General features: G+C 36.9%; 1 protein-coding gene across 3 annotated transcripts in view; it reads left to right on the top strand.

The window, feature by feature from the left end:
- The window catches only part of DPYD (dihydropyrimidine dehydrogenase), an 883,000-nt gene that overhangs the window by 760,823 nt on the left and 101,923 nt on the right, over positions 1-20,254 (top strand). For all 3 annotated transcript variants that reach the window (XM_053591597.1, XM_053591598.1, XM_053591599.1), the window contains one exon: positions 2,205-2,384. In XM_053591597.1, the coding sequence (XP_053447572.1) occupies positions 2,205-2,384 (180 nt within the window). The remainder of the gene's footprint in view (positions 1-2,204; positions 2,385-20,254) is intronic.

The raw sequence follows: 20,254 nt of genomic DNA, 5'->3' as shown, positions 1-20,254 counted from the left end.
AATTATTTTCATTCTTTTAAAAATAAAATATGAAACTATAACTGTACCCCTAGCTGTCTTCTCTTATACAGACTAGTGCTGAGAGGAGCCTTTTTCTCCATTACCCTCGGCCCGTTCTTTCATACATCCCCCAATAAACACAGAAAAACACCTACACCTGCCTTCAGCCCTGCTGCAGAGCTTCTCTCACACAAATGTGAATGCAGGCGGGGATCCTTCTCATTGCTAAGCCCAGTCATCAGCTTTCCGCCCTGATGTCACTGACCTTCCTCCAGGAAGCACTTTGCTTCACTCTCTCTGCTCTCTTCTGAGTAGCATCCTTCCTGACCTTCTTCCTTGTTTTCCTAAGTGTCGATATCGCCAGAATTCCACACTCGGCCTTCTTCTATCTACACAGCATCATGGAATCACTAGCACTTCTTGCTAAGAACTCCTAGGGGTACATTTTTTTCTACCCAGTCTCTCTATTCCATTCCTCGCTCCGGAACTTCTTTGTTTTTCAGTAAATTCTCTCAACCAACCCAGCAACAGGTGGGTATTAGATAGTATGCAAGGCACAGCATTATACTAAAATTTATTTAAATCAAAGAGCCAGAAGTCTTTAACAGTCTTGAAAATAAAATCTTATTTATTCCTTTATTTTTTTGTTTTCTTCATTTTCATTCATATGTCATGTGATTTCTCTTTATCAGATGCCATTGCCAGATACCCTGATATACACCTGATATCTAACATCTTAAAAAATATGATATGTGTGAGTTTTACTTTGCTTTAGTTTTGATTGGTTGGTTATTTCACAAGTTGACTTATGAATTAGGAGGGATGTTGAATTATAGGTTTTTATTTTTTATTTATTTATTTATTTTTTGCAGCTTTTGGCCGGGACTGGGTTTGAACCCGCCACCTCCGGCATATGGGTCTGGCACCCTACTCCTTTAAGCCACAGGTGCCACCACTGAATTATAGGTTTTAAATTTTTCATTTGAAATGATGTTGGGCCATGTGGGTGAAAAATTGTAAATGAGTCCTTGTCGTCTACATGTGGTGCCAGAATTAGAGAAATGTCTTTGGAAATAGTCAACCTAGAAGTGGTTCTCTAAATCTACATCCATCAAGCTCTCATTCAAAGCCTCACCACTGTCACAGAACCCTAAGAGTATTTTCAGTGGGGTGATCCTAATTTTTCTGATTCAATATTCCTTCATTTCAGAAATGTTTTTTTGCCCCTTTTATAACATATGGTCACCCAAATTCAAAAATCTCTTCTTAACATCATTCATTCAACATAACATTTTTGAGAGTAGAATAAAAGCAAACCCTGTGCTGGTCACGGGGGATAATATAGTGACCAGGATAAATGTGACTCTTCCCTCCTGAAGCTTCAGGCTAATTGGGGAGTGAGTTGAGGATCAGGTAATCATGAAAGAACTACAAGTTTGAGGGAGTAACCTGATAAACTATTTTGGGCCCCTGGAAGCCTCCCAGAAGAAGGGGCAAGTACTTCGAGAGTGAGGAATGCTTAATAGTTAGCCTTGTACAGAAGGAAGGCCTTCTAGGCAGTGAGAAGGTCTAGTGGAAAGGCTCTCGGGCAGAGAAAGAATGCAGCAAATTTGAAGAAAAGAAAGAATAGCTCAGGAACTGGAGCAGAGAGAACAAAAGGGAGGGCAATCGCCATGAGGAGGAAATGGAGGCAGGGCAAATGATCGCTGAGCTCAGTGAATAAGGGCCCTCTCCAGACTAGCTTAGATCACCTCGCCTCCAGGCATGAGAACTACTTGCAGGTGACACATCCTAGTAGAGGGAGAGGAGAGAGGTACGATGTCTCTTCTTATGTTGCCCCAAATTTGAACCCTTGAAAATTCAACCTATTTATTCTAATTTTTAACAGCTAGACTGAAGTATATCTGACGTACAGTCAACTGCACGTATTTACAGTGCACAACTGAGTGAATTGTAAAGTGTGTGTTTACCTGTGAAACCAACACTGCAGCCAGTTTATGACAAATTAATTGTCATGGAAACTTTCCTTGTCCCTTTGCTGCCCCCTTCTCCCCATCCCCTTATTCCCAGGCAGTAATTGATCTGACATGCCTTGAAGAGCGCCTGGCGCGTTAAATAAATATTTACTGAATTAAAGAAAAGTGGATGCGTTGGGAGGAGTGGCTCTTGGTGTGATGTCTGACTGGTCGCTTCACATTTTCTAGGTGTGCAGTGCTATTCAGAATCAGGACTTCACTGTGATTGAAGACTACTGCACTGGCCTCAAAGCCCTGCTTTATCTGAAAAGCATTGAGGAACTCCAGGACTGGGATGGGCAGAGCCCAGCTACCGTGAGTCACCAGAAAGGGAAGCCAGTTCCACGGATTGCTGAACTTTTGGGAAAGGTAGGTGCCCACCTCTCCTGTGTTGTCCTTGAGAACTCTGCCTCGGTCACTTGGTATTTCAGGTCTTGTTTGCCTTCCCACATTCCCACTAACAGAGGAAGCACAGTGCCTGTTGTGCGTGATTTCTGCAGTAGAATCACCCTGAAAGAGGCTTGATTACAGCTATACAATGGTCCTGCAAGTTACCTTTTTATGAAACCAATATAACACAAGGTCATATGAAAGAAAAAGATTGACGTTTGTAGTGTAAAGTGCCTCCAAATTCTTGCTTACTGTGGTGATGACTGGCATTCTTTCCAGTGGGAGGCTGGAGATTTCTTTATTCTTTAACAAGCTCTGAAAATTATAACATTACCTTTCTCTTTTCAAGACAATCAAATCACTAGAGTCCTGAATAATACGATGAAGTTTTTTAAATGAAAATCTAATCAGTATCTTTTGTAACTGCTTCTGTTGTGTGGTTAAACCTGGGCTCCAAAGGTTATGTCCCAACTTTACCACTAACTGCTATTTTCCAAGAAATATACACTACATTTACATTTTATATAATACAGTGATTTTAGCAACTCTTTTCTAAAACAACATTCAGCATTTCGCCTTTGTATTTCCTTTGTATTATTCTAAATAGATAACCATTGTCAGAAGACATTTCTTGAGCCCTGAATGAAGGGAGGAAAAAATTATAATTCTTAGTCTTTTCAGCTTGTCACTACATCAATAATTAACTTTAAAAAAAAAAAAGAGAGAGGCGGTATAAAAAAGATTCTTTAGGGAAGCATTTAATAATTCAAATGAATCTTAACTTGAAATAGGTCACATGAAAAAGAATGAAAAACAAAAACCCTGGGTACTCTGCCGTGGATGACTGGGCTAAGGACTCAGAAAGAATAGAGAAACATCATATAACTGACTTATATTTGGCTAGTTTTAGTAGAAAATATCACTGTCCCTCTCCTAACACCCCCAAATAAAGGCTTCTTGAAAAATAGTGTGTATGATGGCAAGGCCAGTAACAAAAAAGGAAAGGAGGGAAGAAATAAAAATCTTACAATGTGAGTTCCAGGAAAATTTCATGATGAATGACTCCATGAGTGGCAATCAAACAGAAAGGCTATGACATTAACATTTTTAAATTTGTAATTAGCAATACAGTACCAAAGTGGCATTATCAGTGTAACTAATCATATTATCATAAACTGAGTCTGCAGTGAATGTTCTTGCCTTTATCAATGGCTATCAATATCCTAAGGTTGTTTAGAAATTTAAAAACATTTACAAAGGACTTTACACTCATTCACTGTAAATATCTCAAGTTTATGACCACCTATAAAACCATTGTCTCAAGTTTGGGGGGGTTGCCATGTAAGCTGAAATATAAGTAGCCACATTGCTTGCATACTGTAGTGTTTCGTTTTTAAAGGATGTTTATACTCATTTCCAAACTTACATGTTCAAATAATGAATATGGTTAATGATGAAGATACTTGTGTTGATGACATAAATGAAAATTGATTTGGCTAATAGTTTGAATCTAGATTCAGACTTTATTTTGCTAAGCCCTGCCTTCATCAAAATCATAGTATAATTTTCAGTGTTATCTTTTGTTTAAAAAAAAAAAGATTTTGCCTCGGTGATTTTATGAGTGGTTCAGTTGTCATCACTAAGTTGAAATAGATGGTCTGGAAATAAATTTGTGTTTCTGGATTCTCCAGCAAAGGCCGACATGACTGAAACAATAGGTGAAGATTCCCTTAAGATTAACATCTCTAGTAGTGAATTAAAGTGCTCTGGGTCCAGGGCCCAGGGGGCTTCCAAATTGTTCTTTCCTGGAGTTGCTGGTGTGTGTGTGTGTGTGTGTGTGTGTGTTTGTGTTTGTGTTTGAAAACAACTCATAACTGTGCTCTCCTTAGCTAAAAAATAGTCTGCTGCCCCTTATAACGTTATCGTATGACAGAAAAAAAAAAAAAAAGGAGAGAAGATGTAGGCCTTATTTAGAAAAACACTCCGAAAGTAGTTGTTTTCTTTGGACAGGAAAAAATTTTGGAAAGTACAGTTTGTTCTTTACTTTATCCTTCACTGGTAGGTCAGGCTAGAATGAATTAAGATAGTTGGTTAGAAGAGACCATTGACAGTGCAGTGTTGGATGTGAAAGGAAACATGAAACTTTGGAAACAAGGATTAGGCCAAGTAAGTCATATTCTCTCCAAGCAATCAAAATAGTGTATTCTTCTATGTTTACCTCAATTATTAATGGATAAAACTTTCTGAGCAATGTTCTTTTGGTGACTTTCAAAAGGCAGGAAGTTGGGTGTGTGGAGTCTTATGGTGCAAGTCATTTAAATCTGCACCAGCAAGAGGAGAGAGAATCCCTGGGAAGAGCCATCATCATCTTTGTCACGCCACAGAGTATTGATCTCCAACTATGGGTGCTTCAACAGCACACAGCATGCTTGTTAGAAATGTCACTTGCCAGGTCCCACCTCACTGGTGCTGATTCAACAGGAGCACTGGGAATCTGCTTTTTAGGACCACAATTCTGATGGACAGAGCCAAAGGTCTGCCTTGCCAGAAGGAATGGGAAAAAATAGCAATGGAAAAGTTAGAGCCTGAGAAGTTAGCAATGAGCAAAGCACAGGCTTCTCTGGATAGAGAAAGCGAGCAATAAATGATTGTGAGTACAAGAGAAATGAATCAGAGAGACAGACAAGAGAGGGAGCCAGAGAAGCATCAGCTTGGGTTGCAGACCGCCAGGTGCTGAAGATACCCAGTGAGGCACCTGAAGACAGGAGAACAGTTTATATGATGCTTTCTTACTTACTAAATGAGCAACTTGTGCAAGTTACTTAATCTCTCTAAACCTGTTTCTAAAACTATAAGTAAAAATAATTACAATGGAGTTCCACAGTCCCTTATTAACAATTCTCAAACCCAAAGAGTGCCTAAACCAAGCCATTTCACATAACTCATTTGGCAGAAGACCTGGCCTGGACTGATGTGAGGCTATTTATAATCTTTATTTATTCCTCTAAAGAATAGTTAAATGATTTCCACAGAGAAACTAATATGTTTGGTTCCAGATGGCTACCCCATACCTTGCTGGGGCCAGAGGTAGGAGTGTCTGGTAATATAAGGTATTTGTACCATTTTACTTTTTCTAGATCCAAACAAAAATTTTGGATTGATACCTCTGGTTCCAGGGATTTAAAATAAGGGCTTATAGAGAAAACCTAAGTGAAAATATAACTGCAAGTATACCTGTATCCAGAAATTCTTCTATGGAATTGGAGACAAAGTATATGCTTAGTGATGTTAGAAAATAAAATATTAGTATTTTTCATTTTTTAGGTTTGGGAAATAATAATTATGTTGAGATTACTTGCTTGAGAAATGTGAAAGAAATTGGATAGTCCAATATTTGAACACCACATTCTACAATTGGAAAAGCATAGAAGGAAACGTTTTCACTGGTCTGTGCTGGGGATGAGAGGAGAACAGTTAATCAGCAAGACTCTTGAAAGGGAAATGGCAGAGGCTAAAATTACGGATCAGTTGGAATCCACAAGCATTCTGCATGCTGTCCCCTACATCTGGAGTGGTCTTCCAAAGGCAAAGGATCACTTGCTCTGTAAGCAAATCCCTGTAAGCTATTAACTCTACACTAGAATTAATTTCTCTTTCTCTTTTTGAACCCCAGTTGCAAAAAATATCCCAAGCATTTCAACTTTTATGTGTCTGCTTTTCTCATACTAGACAGTAAGCTCATTTTTTTTTTTTAATTGTAGAATGTTATGGGGGTACACGTATGTTGGTTATATAATGTGCTTTTGTACAGATTGAGCCAAATATAAGTGTGCCATTCACCAAGTAGTGTGCATTGTACTTGTTAGGTATGAATTTACCCCCTCTTTACCTGCTTGATTTTTGTTGAGTTTTGCCTCTCTCTGTATACATAAGTGTTGATCGATTAGTTCCAATTTAGTATTGAATACGTGTGGTGTTTATTTTTCCATTCCTATGATACTTCACTTAGAAGAATGGTCTCCAGTCCTAATCCAGATTGTTACAGAAGATGCCAGATTACCATTTTTTTAATGGCTGAGTAATACTCCAAGATATACATATACCACATTTTATTAAATCATTCATGTACTGGTGGGTATTTGGGTTGTTTTCACATTGTGAATTGTGCTACTGTAGACATTTGAGTGCAGGTGTCTTTTTTTGTAAAATGTCAGTTGTCGGGGTCCTGCCCCAGGAGCAGGATCCACTAAATCCTATGGAAACTGGCAACGATCGATTGAAGAAATATAGAGTTAGATTGCTCAGCACCATACACTGGAGCTGGTGGGTTCGAATCCAGCCCCGGCCTGTCAAAAAACAATGACAACTACAACCAAAAAATAGCCAGGTGTTGTGGTGGGTGCCTATAGTCACAGCTACTTGGGAGGCTCAAGCAAGAGAATCACTTAAGCCCGAGAGTTGGAGGTTGCTGTGAGCTGTAACGCCATGGCACTCTACTGAGGGTGACATAGTGAGACTCTGTCTCAAAAAAAGAAAGAAAATGGAAAGAAATGTAGAGTTAGAAACAACTACAGTAAAGAAAGAGACATGAAACATAGAGTAGAATTAAAAGTGGGAGCTCAGGGATCTATTGACCGTTTGGGGGCTTTTGGCAAGGGCCCAGAGTGTTTGCTCCACTCTGATTTTATTGAAGTCTATTTGCCTAGAGGGTAAAATGAGGGAGGGAACAAAGACACCAGCTGTTTCTCTGACCAGCTCCTATTATTATTATTAACTTAAGGGTAGCCTTCAGAAATCTGAAATCTGAGCCTTGTATTGGGCGAGCCTCCTGCTTGAGATCATGCACACAGATTTCTAGGGAGGGGTTAATCTCCACTAGTTCTCTGTTGAGTAAAACGCCACTGGCGTTAATCTCCTCTGAGGAATTGGTGGGAGGGAGGCGTTTTCCTCCCATCACCACACAGAGGTTCTTCCTCTGCGATAAGGGATATAAACTCTTCTGCCCATATCTCAGGGCTCAAGCTACTCTCTTGAGCTCTACCCCAAGCAAATGCAAATCTCCACATGTGTATCTACTTTGCCCGTTTAATGGGCAGGAAAAACCCTAGAAGATGTATCTTTCTCTAGGACTTGCCACAGTCTCTTCTATGGCCATTATTTTCCTCAGAGTGCTCACAGACCCAGCAGGGTGGTTGTAAGCTGTATCCTCAACAGGCTAGAATTTCAGAAAAGGCAAGAAGCTTGCTAGCAAAGGCTAGCTTAAATGTAAACTAGCTGATTTTTCTTTGTTGTGACTTACTCGGCTTACTTTTTAATTTTCCTCTTTTTCTGGGGGTGCTTTCCCTTGCCAAGAATGGGGTCCTCGGTCCCCATTCTCCCAGCAATCAGTAATATAATTTCTGGACCAAAAGGTAAGTCTACTTTTAGTTCTTCAAAGTATCTTAATACTACTTTCCATGGAGATTGTATTAGTTTGCAGCCCCACCAACAATGTATAAGCTTTCCTTTCTCTCTGTATCCATGCCAGCATCTGTTGCTTTGGGACTTTTTAATGAGAGCCATTCTCATGGGAGTTAGGTGATACCTCATTGTGGTTTTGACTGGTATCTCTCTGCTGATTAGAGATATTGAGCAAGCTCACTCTCTTATCCATCTTTATATCCCAGTTCCTCAGACATGTATTAATGCACAACAAAGGCTTACTAAATGGCAATTGAATAAATGAATAAATCAGCATTGTAAAAAAATATCTTAGTGGGAACATTAAGTATTAGTGGTCACTTGACTTATCAAGCCAGTACTTTTTTCATCACATAAGAAATGGAAAGAATGTAAAAAAGAACAAAAAAAGAAATTAACTTTGAACTTAAGGTCACGTTTTGCATTTGAGTCTGGTTGAGTAAAATGAGATGGAAAGAAGCCAGAATAAAAGGAGTGAGGTAAGCAGGTGAGCAACCTCTGCCCTTTCTTTGCTTAGCAATATGTGCCTGGATTATAAACTTCCTGAGGGCCTGTGTCACACGTTGTGTGTCAATGCCTAACACAGTGCCTACATGCAGAAGCTACAGCACGATTGCCGAACTAGTCAATCAGTCACTAATTTATTTTAAGATCCATCTTAAATATCAGTTCCCTTCTGAAGCCTTCTATGACCCTTTTCCCTAACCTCCAGGAAAGTTAAATCAGAATCACTCCTTTCTCTGTTTTCCTATAACCTATTATCATTTAACCAATATTGCAAGTATACACTACCTTTTACTTACATGTCTTCTTGTCCTCTGCTGCTACTCATTATGAACATTTTGAAAGAAAGATCATGTCCTAGTTATACTTGAATTTGAAAGAACCTACCACAGTGCTACACGGGTATAGAATTAAATTGGACAAATTTTCTGGGGTGTCCTTATATGGTAGGAAATAAGAAAGCCAATTTATAATTAAAATTCCATCTAGAGCCTTCCAGGAATAGCAGTCATTTTAGAAGAAAACAGTGAATGTGCCAAATTACTGTACTTTCAGTAGGTATTAAAACATGGTGAAATACATATCAGTTATATGAATAACTGAACATAATCTGTACTCATTAAAAAGCTTTCATTAAGATAAAATCAGAAATGCTGTCATGGAGTTTATATAACAACTCTGAAAAGAAGCCTTTATTTTGATGATACAAACAAAAATTGTATCCATGTCACCAGATGCATCATTCTCAGTTATTTAAAGCCAAAAAATAAAAAATTTCATAAAACTATTTCTCTATGGCTGGGTAACTTTATAGGTTGAGGTCTACCTATCTATTTATTCATTACTGGCAAGTTATTAAACAGAGAGAGCAAAGAAGTATATCAAAGGAATATAAAATGTCAACAGCATGACCAGTTAAAAGGTGTAATAATAGCAATCTAACAAGAGAACACTTGTATTTCTTATTTAAAATTTTAAAAGTTTTATATTTTCCATGCCATTTATTTTTCCAAGTTGAAATACATGCACCGCTTTATGTTCTTTGTAGATTCTAAGTATTAGGCCTTTGATGGGTAAACAATTTGCAAATCTTTTCTTTTCTTTTTTTTTTTTTTTTTTGTAGAGACAGAGTTTCACTTTATTGCCCTCGGTAGAGTGCCGTGGCGTCACACAGCTCACAGCAACCTCCAACTCCTGGGCTTAGGCGATTCTCCTGCCTCAGCCTCCCGAGTAGCTGGGACTACAGGCGCCCGCCACAACACCCGGCTATTTTTTTGTTGCAGTTTGGCCGAGGCTGGGTTTGAACCCACCACCCTCGGTATATGGGGCCAGCGCCCTGCTCACTGAGCCACAGGTGCCGCCCTGCAAATCTTTTCTTTTACTCTGTAGCTTATTTATTTACTCTGTTGATAATCTTAAGTATCATTTATTTATTTATGTTGTTGGTATATTTGCTTTTGTGGTCTTAGCCATAAATTCTTTGCCTAAGTCAGTGGTTCTCAACCTTCCTCATGCCACAATGTATTTTCATTGTTAAAAAGGGGGTTGCGACCCACAGGTTGAGAACCGCTGGCCTAAGCCAAAGTCTACAAACATTTTTTCTGTGTTTTCTTCCAGAATTGTACGGTTTCATGCTTTATATTTAAGTACGTAATCTATTGTGAATTTGGTGAGCTATGGGGTCCAGTTTCACTCCTCTGCATATGGCCATCCGGTTCTCCCAGCATCAGCTATTGAATAGTGCATCCTTTCTTCAGAGTATATTTTTGTTTACATTATCAGAGATCAAATGGACATAGCTATGTTGTTTTATTTCTGAGTTCTCTACTCTGTTCCATTAGTCTATGTGTCTATTTTTATACTAGCACCATACTGTTTGGGTTACTATAGACTTTTAGTATAATTTCAAGTCAAACAAATCATCCAGTTAAAAAAAAAATCCACCCCATCAAAAAGTTGGCAAAAGAAATAAACAGAATTTTTTTAATAGTATAAACAGCGGCCAATAAATGTGTGATAAAATGTTCGACATCACTATGACCAGAGAAATGCAAATTAAATCCACACAGAAATGCCACCTTACCCCATCATAATTAATGGTGATTCTTAAAAAGCAAAAATAATAGAATCTGGCATTGATTCAGAGACATGGAAATACTTGTACACTGTTCGTGGGACTGCAAAACAAGCAATTCCTCAAAGAAGTAAAAGTAGACCTACTATTCTATTTTTTAGTCCCATTATTGGCTAACTACCCAAATGAAATAAGTCATTTTGTATAAAAAGCAAAAAGACAAACCACTCGAATGTTTACCACAGTACAAAGAAGTGGAATTAACAAGTGCCCATCAGTTCGTGATTGAATAAAGAAGATGTGTTATGTACATACTGTTGAGTACTACTCAACCATAGAAAATAATCAAATAACATCTTTTGCAGCAACTTTGATGGAACTGGAGACAATTATCCTAAGTAAGGTATCTCAGGAATGCAAAAAGAAACACTACATGCTCTCAGTGGGAGCTAACCAGTGGGTGGATACACACAAGCACAAAGAGATGTCAAGGACATTGGAAACCAAGAATGGGGGAGAGTAGGAGGGTATGAGAGATAAAAGCTTCCCTTTGGGGTACAATGAACATTGTTCTGGTGACAGTCACCCTGAGAGCCCTGACTTCAGCATTATACAATGTATCCATATAACAAAAACATTCATGTCTCCTTAGTATTTTAAAATTTAAAAAGGAGACATATCATTTACCTTGAGGGAAAAAAAAAAGTCTTATATGAACCATTTGGTCATTTGCAATGAATGCATATACCCATGAAGTCCTCACCTCTACCAAGATACACATGCTGCAAATACTTCAGAAGATTGCCTTGAGCACTATCTCAGCCATCATCTATTCCCCACTACCACCAGAGGCAAACACCGTCTAGTTTCTATCACAATAGACAAATGTGTTCATGTTTCTTAACTTTGCATAAATGGAAGTTTACATGTTTTTTGTGTATGGCTACTTCACTCAGCACAATGTTAGAGATTTATTCATGTTGTGAGTATATTTTTTTATTAAATCATAAACTGTGTACATTTACGGGGTACAGTGTGCTGGGTGTATTTTTATTGGTAAGTAATATTCTATTTTATAAATATACAACAATTTATTTAAATTATTTGGTTTGCTATTTTGGCTGTTACAAATATTTTGCTATAAACATTCTTAAAGAACTCTTTGTGGGACTATTTTCATTTCTCTTGCATAATACCTAGGAGTAAAATTTCTCAGTCATTAGATGGATACATAAGTTTTACAAGAAGCTTCCAAATTTCTAAAGTGGTTTACAATTGTACATTTCTACTAGCTTTGGGTGGGTCTGTAGCTCTTCCGTATTCCAGCTAAGATTCAATGTTCTCAGTCTTTTTAATTTTAGCCACTCTGATACATGAGTATTTGTACCTCCCCAATAACTAGTCATGTTAAACATTTCTTCATGTCTTTATTGGCTATACATCTTCCTCTGTGAAGTGTCTATTCAAATCTCTTGTTCATATTTATTTTTTATCATATTTCAGAAGTTCTTAATGTATTCTAGGTGTAAGTCTTCAAATTAGAAAAAGCCTTTGTCAAAATCCAGCATCCATTCATTTTAATAACCTTCAGTAACTCACTAATAGAAGGAAACATCATCAGTCTTATAAAGGGAATCCACAAAAATTCTTGTAGGTACCATCATTATATTTAATGTTGAAAGGATAAATTATTTTCTCTTAAAGTCAAGAATTGAGCAAGGACGTCCACTCTTTCTACTTCTATTCAGAATTGCACTGGAAGTCCCAATCAGGGTAGTAAGAACATTTTCAAAACTGATATTTAGGTTAGAAAGGAAGGACTTAGTTACTGTCTTTATTTGCAGATGGTAAGAGTGTGTACACAGAATATCCTAAACCACTTCTAAATGCACTAATGAAATAAGTGAGTTTAGAAAAGTTTCATGATATGAAAATAATATTCAAAAATCATTTTATTTGTATATGAACATTGGAACAATAAAGAGTGGAAAATTAAATTTTAAAAAGCCCTTTACAACAGCATCTAAACACTCTAAAATACTTTGGAACAAATTAAAATATATGCAGTATCTGCACCCTAAAAACTGCAAAACAATAGAAGGAAAATTAGAGAAGACTGAAATTACCAGTGAAATACGTTAAGATGCCATTTCTTCCCAAATTGATCTCTATATACATCATGATTCCAATCAAAACCCCAACGTGTGTTTTTATAAAGTTAGCACACTGATTCTAAAATTTACTTTGGAATTCAAAGGAACTAGAATAGCCAAAACAATCTGGAAAAAAGAAGAACAAATTTAGAGGATTTGTACTGTCTGCCTTCAAGATTTTCTATAAATCTACAGTGGATCAAGCAAGTGTGTTTTGGTGACAGGATAGACAAATAGATCAATGGGATAGATGGAAGGTCCAGAAATAGACCCACACATACACACTCAATTGATTTTTTTTTTTGACAAAGGTGAAAACACAATCCAATGGAAAGTCTTTTCAACAAATGGTACCAGCATTAATGGACACCATATTTAATTAAATGAACCTCATATGTACCTCATGCAGGACCAAAAAGTAATTTTAAATATATCATATGTATAAAAGTAAAAGGAATGGCTATTTTTTTAAGAATAGTTTTAGGTTCACAGGAAAATTAAGCAAAAGACATACACCCTCTGCCACAAGACTGTAAATTTTTAAAAGAAAACGTAAGTAAATATCTTCATGACCTTGAAGTAAGAAAACATGCATAAGAAAAAGATGATAAATTGTTCTTCATCACAATTAACTTCTGGTCATCAAAAAATACAGTTAAGAAAAAAAGGAAAACTCAAGTCACAGAATGGGAAAAAAATACTCACTGACGTGTATCACATGGAGAACTTTTGACCATAATAAATGCATGAAGTACTTTCCAAAGGTAAACTGGAGTACTTAGAAATAATTTAATTTTATCAATGATTATATATATGAAATATAGAATATATGTATGAAATATAAAATCTAACAATAAAAACCTATCTTGAGAACCTGCTAATAGCCTATTGCAGGTTACTGCCATCCATCCATCTAAGATAACTTTTTTTTTTTTATTTTTTTTGCTTTTTCCTTAATGACCATTTTTGGAGCTAACCTAGGAAAGAAGATAAGGGAGGGTCATAGAAGCCATTTTTCTTCAAGTTCACTTGATAGCTCTGTTTTCCTTGCCCTATATTCTTCTATTGCAGCTTTGGCCCTACAGTTATTCTCCCTGGGACTGCCATTCTGGTTACATCATAGTGAGAAAAGTTCCAGATGGCATTCATATTTCTGTCAGTTACTTAGGTAATTGCTGAAATAGAAAACATTATTATTGATTCTAAACATTTTAAACATTTAAGTTAATTTCACAGGACACAGGGAAATAAAAAGCATCAATCCCTGAAAGTTCAAACTTTCTGAAATTACCAGATGAGAGAGTACTGCGTAGATGTTACAGGGACTTAATCTATATCTATAAAGACCATCAGATGGTTTGAGCAATATCTTATACAAATGCTGGAATGTCAAGTATCCTGCAAAAATAAGACAGACACCTTGGCTTGGTGCCCGTAGCTCAGTGAGTGGGGCACCAGCCACATACACCAACGCTGGTGGGTTTGAGCCTGCCCAGACTTGCTAAAACAACAATGACAACTCAAACCAAAAAATACCCAGGCATTGTGATGGGCGCCTGTAGTCCCAGCTACGTGGGAGGTTGAGGCAAGAGAATCACTTAAGCCCAAGAGTTTGAGGTTGCTGTGAATTGTGATGCCATGGCACTCTATTCACGGCAACATCGTGAGACTCTCTCTCTCTCAAAAAAAAAAAAAAAAAGACACCGTTATGGATTTGCATATATGTTGAACCATCCTTGCTTCTCTGGGATGAAGCCCACTTGGTTGTGATGAATTATTTTTTTGAGGAAATTCTGTTTGCTACAATTTTACTGAGTGTTTTTGCATCTGTATTCATAAGGGATATTGATCTGTAGTTTTCTTTTTTAGCTGTATGTTTTCCTGGATTAGGTATCAGGGTTATTTTTGCTTTGTAGAACATGTTAGGGAGGATTCTTTCCTTCTCAATGTTAGGGAACAATTTCTACAGCATAGGTTCAAACTCTTCATAGGTTTGATAAAACTTGGGTATAAAACCATCCGGTCCGGGACTATTTTTCTTGGAAGTTTTTCTATTGCTGCTTCAATTTTGGTGCGTAATACTGGTCTGTTAAGAGTTCTACATCTTCCTGATTGAGTCTAGGAAGATTTTATGTTTCCAAAAATGTGTCCATTTCCCCACGTTTTCAAGTTTGTGAGCACAAAATTTTTGTAGATTTTTATATATTGCATTTTTTATTTCTGTAATATCAGTTGTAATTTCCCCCTTTTCATTTTTAATTTAGCTTATTAGAGCCCTTTCCCATTCTGATTCTGATTCTGATCATTATAGCTAGAGGCTTGTCACTTTATCCCTTTTCAAAGAACCAACTTCTTGCTTCATTAATCCTCCGTATAGTTCTTTTCCTCTTAATTTCATTTAGTTCTGCTCTGATCAGTTATTTCCTTTCTTCTGACTGGTTTGGGATTAGCTTGCTCTTCCTTTCCCAGTTTCTTGAGACAATTAATTAGCTTGTTGATTGGAGATCTTTCTGACTATTAGATACGGGCATCCTTTCCTCTCAGGATTTCTCTAATCTGCCATGTAAATAAGTGCAAAAACAAGGACCATATGAAGCTTTTAATAGATGCAGAAAAGGGATTTAACAAAATTCAGCATCCTTTCATGATAAGAACACTTAACAAAATAGGGATTAGATGGGATTTACCTCAAAATTATAAAGGCTATACATACAACGGACCCAAAGCCAACATCATAAATAACAGGGAAATATTGAAAGCATTCCTGCTTAGAACTGGAACCAGACATGGTTGTACGCTATTTCCACTTCTAGCCCTATGTTGTTCCCTGTTCAACATAGGGCTAGAAGTTAAAGCCAGAGTAGTCAGGCAAGAGAAGGAAATCAAGGATATCCAAGTGGAGAACAAAGAGGTCAAATTATTGCTCTTTGCTAACAATCTGATCTCATATCTTAAAAAACCCCAAAGATTCAACCCATAAACTCCTTGAATTGATAAATTCAGTAAAATCTCAGGCTATCAAATAAATATACACAAATCAATAGCTCTTGTATATGCCAGCACCTGTCAAGCCAAGAATCAAATAAAAGAGGTAATGCCTTTCTCAGTAGCAAAGAAGAAAATAAAATACCTAGGAATTTACTTAACTAAAGAAGTGAAAGACTTTTATTTTATTTTATTTTATTTTTTATTAAATCATAGCTGTGTACATTGATATAATCATGGGGCATCATACACTCGGTTCATAGACCATTGAAAGACTTTTATAGGGAAAACATTAAGGAAAGAAATTGCAGAGGATGTAGATAAATGGAAAAACATACCATGCTCATGGATTAGCAGAATGAACATTGTTAAAATGGTTGCACTACCCAAAGTAAATTACAGATTCAAGTCAATTCCCACTAAAATGCCAATACCATTTTTCACAGATCTTAAAAAAAATAGTTCCATGGTTCGTATAGAACCAGAAAAGACCTTGAATAACCAATGCAACCTTATGTAATAAAAACAAAGCAGGAAGCATCACTTCACCAGACTTCAAGCTATGCTACATGTGGTGATAGTAACCAAAACAACATGGTACTGGCACAAAAAACAGATATAGACCAATGGATCAGAACAGAGAGCCCAGAGATAAAACCATCCTCATATTCCCATCTGATTTTTGAAAAAGCAGTTGGGAGAAAGAAACCCAATTCAATAAATCCTGGAAAAACTGGAGAGCCACATGCAAAAGACAGCAACAGGATCCATCTCTCTCACCACTCACAAAAATTTATTTACAATGGGTAAAAGACTTAAACCTAAAGCATGAAGCCATAAGAATTCTAAAAGAAAATGTTGAAAACTGTCTTACAAATATTGGTCTTGGGAAACAGTTTATGAAGAAGACCTCAAAAACAATCACAACAACAACAAAAATAATGTAGGAACTGATCAAATTTAAAAGTTTCTGGACATCCAAGGACACTATCAATACAGTAAATAGCCCACACCATAGGAGAAAATATTTGCATGCTATACATCTGATAAGGGCTGATAACAAGAATCTACAAAGAACTCAAGTAAATCAGCAAGAATAAAATCAAACAACTCTATGAAAAAGTGGGCAAAAGTTATGAATAAAAACTTTCAAAGGAAGATAGCTTAATGGTCAACAAACACATGAAAAAAAAAATACTCAACATCTCTAATCATTCAAAACCACAATGAGCTATTACCTAACTCCAGTGAGAATGGGTTTTATCAAAAAGTTCCAAAACAACAGGTGCTGTTGTGGATGTAAAGAAAAAGGAACACTTATACAGTGATGGTGGGACTGCAAACTGGTACAACCTCTGCTGAAAATCATATGAAGAGACCTCAAAGGACTTAAAGTAGACCTACCATTTGACCCAGAAATCTCACAACTGGTTATATACCCAAAGGAAAAAAGGTCATTTTCTAGAAAGGACACCTCCACTCAAATGTTCATAGCAGCGTAGTTCACAATCACAAAGCTATGGCAACAACCCAATTGTTCACCAATACATGAGCAGATTAATAAAATGTGGTGTGTGCATACTACGGAGTACCACTCAGCCATAAAAAATGGTGATCTAGTATCTTTTTTGACTGCGTGGATGGAGCTAGAAACCAATATTCTAAGTGAAACATCATAAGAATGGAGGAAAAAAGCACATATACTCAATATCAAATCAACACTTAACATGTACATATGGAAGTAAATCTCAATGAAAATCAAGCTGTGGGGAGGGAGGATAAGAGGATGGGTCAACTTATACCTAACCAGTACAGTGTACACTACCTGAGTGAAGGCCACACTTACAACACTGACTCAATGTGTTCCAAAACAAAGTATGTAAACAAAATATACGCACCCCCTAATTTTCTGAAAATTTTTTTAATGAAAACAAAAGATAAACATTTGTTTTATAAATGGTGGTAACTCCTGCTTAGAAACAAAAAGTTTTGGATAAGATTTGGTAACCCCATCTTTGTAGTTCTGAGCTTTTGATCATTTCTCCAGCATGTAATGATTCTACAAAGAAGTCTATGCATTGTGATAGAAAGAATATCACAGAAAAGATAAGAAAATGTCTAAAATCCAGAAGATCTGGCTTTAAATTCAGACAGTGTCTTCCTACTGGTGAACTTGGGCTAACTTCACCAATCCCACAATGCTGCATTCCCCTAAAGACAAATTGAGATGATAATACCCACTTCAAAAGTAGTTTGTGAAGATTAGAAATAGTGTATGTAAAATGTATAGCGTGTGGCAGCCAAACAGTACCATAATCAATTATTATAACTATTCGAAACCTGGAAATGGGTAGAATGATAGAATGACAGATAGTTATTTGGGGGGTTAAAATGGATATATGATATACCCGTATCCAAAACCAGTGGTTAATAGTGGGGTAAATATAGACATTTGAGCAGTACTTTATGAGATACTTTCTCTTCTATTTTGTGTAGATTTTTCAAGTGGTGTTATTCATTATATTTAAAGTTATCTTACCCTTCTCTTGACAAACACGATTGATGTTACTAGCTTTCCTTTGTTTGATCTGGTCGAAGCTAACATCTTCATCCTTTAAAGCACATCCTTTCATGAAAGTTCCAAAATAACACAGAAGTATTCACTTTCTGAAAAAAATGGAGTTAAATTTGTTCATTTAAGGTTTGGGCAGTAAATTGTTATGAATGGTCTATCTTTCTTCCTAAGATACTGTAGTCAGAAGGGAAGCACCTGCTACTGTTGTCGAATCAGAAGTTAGCAATGTCTGAATTTAGCATGATGGTTGGAGGAAATGTTGACAGGAATCCCTCATGTTACAAGAAGAGGCAGTGTCTCATTGATTATAACCAGAAGAGTTTGTAAACCCTGTAAGCATTCCCAGCTTGGTTTCTCCCATCCCAGGGGTAAGTGGGTTCATTTCACAGAGCGAGTGTAATCAGTTGGTAGTCCCTGCCGGGAGCCCTGTGTAGAGGAGGCTTGTGATGCCGAGCCAAGCCCAGCAGAGGTGTGTGATCAATCCTCAATGCCTGCATGGGCATAGATATCACAAAACATGGCCTTTTACTTCCTCTTCTGAATGTGGAGCACCAACAGGTCACCTGGTCCAGGAATTTGGCCAGCAACGTGCCTTTGAATTTGTAACCACTGCAGCTGCCTTATTGCAGCCCGCATCCCATTTTTGAAGTAAAATGTAAACCATGCAACATTTCCATTGTTTTGCCATTCTCCCATCAGTGCCTTTCCTTCGTCCATCGTGCTTATAAAAATTAGGATTCCCCATTTCTCTTTACCACATAAAATTGATATCTACTTGGCGAGCATGAATGTAATTATTTCCTTTGTCACATTCATGAAAGTGAGTGGTTAAGTATAATACTTCATCAAATATAGCTACTTTAATCAGAATATACCTTATTAATATTAATTGTATACTTAGAACTCATGTAAAAGTGCTCTTCATCTCCAACACAACTTACCTATATTAATTTTAATGTTACTTTTAAACCATAAAAAAAATAGAATTTTTTTCCTGTTATGGGCAGATATTAAGGATTTAAAAAAGAAACCATTACCATAAACATGTAAATGAAAATTTGAATTCTAGCCTTGAATTCGTTCCCTACTTTCTTCCTATGAACTCTACAAAATCAGTGGACATTTATAGCAAGCCATTATTAGCTTTGTTCCTAATCCTGTTTCTATGGAGTAAAGCAAAGTATCTCTCTGTGATGCTGAACCATGCCCCTGAGACTCTTCCTGACAAAAACATGTATGTGTTAAATCTCCAGGTAAACCCATCTGCCCACTTGCATAAAGGGCCTATCACATTTAAGTTATAATTTTCCACTAATTATAGGAGTCTAAGTTATAATTATGTTGAACTTTATGCCAATTTTTCCTCATCTAATATTTTAGGGAAAAAAATTAATATTTTCTTTTTTAAGTAAAAAAATGGGAGATCTGGTTTATCATAAAGAGAAAGAGAAGAGGAAAGAAAAATCAAATAAGACAAACCATAATTAAATTTATTTTTTTCGCTTCAAAATGATATACATCATAACTGGTATTGAATAGCTTTACCAAAACCCTAGAAGCCTGAGGAGGATGGGCCAGGGTATCTTCAATTATGCTGAATAATTTACAGTCTCACATTTAACCAAATCAGTTTAGATATCCAGATGAAATATCCATCTCCTTCCCTGTTTACTCTACAGGATCCCCCAAAAGTCTCCCCTAAAGTCTCAATCCATAGGGAAAATGGAAATTTGTAGCTAAATGTAACTCTGTCTACAAAATTTTACAAAATATTCTCTACATGCTGGCCACTTCTTTGTAAAAGTTTGTAATGACTATTTTGTAAATAAAGGTACATTTAGCTACGATTTTCCATTTTCCCTATGTACGGTGGCTTTAAGGGCGACTTTTTAGGTACCCATAGTTGTGCGCTTCATGGACACAGGGGACCTTTCAAAATTGGTCTGAGAAGATGTGACTCTAACTTGCACAGAGAATGTGACTAATGCTGCGCAGAGCATCCTTTTATTTGCAGCTCCAGGCACTGTCTGTGAAGTTGCCTCCTAGACGGGAAGTACCCTGAAGCCTCCACTCCCAGCCCCTCTCACCACACTGTGGA

This window comes from Nycticebus coucang, chromosome 5 (genome assembly GCF_027406575.1).
Source record: "Nycticebus coucang isolate mNycCou1 chromosome 5, mNycCou1.pri, whole genome shotgun sequence".
NCBI lineage: Eukaryota > Metazoa > Chordata > Mammalia > Primates > Lorisidae > Nycticebus > Nycticebus coucang.
The sequence above is the reverse complement of the archived record's forward strand: the minus strand, read 5'-3'. Positions and strand labels throughout refer to the sequence as shown.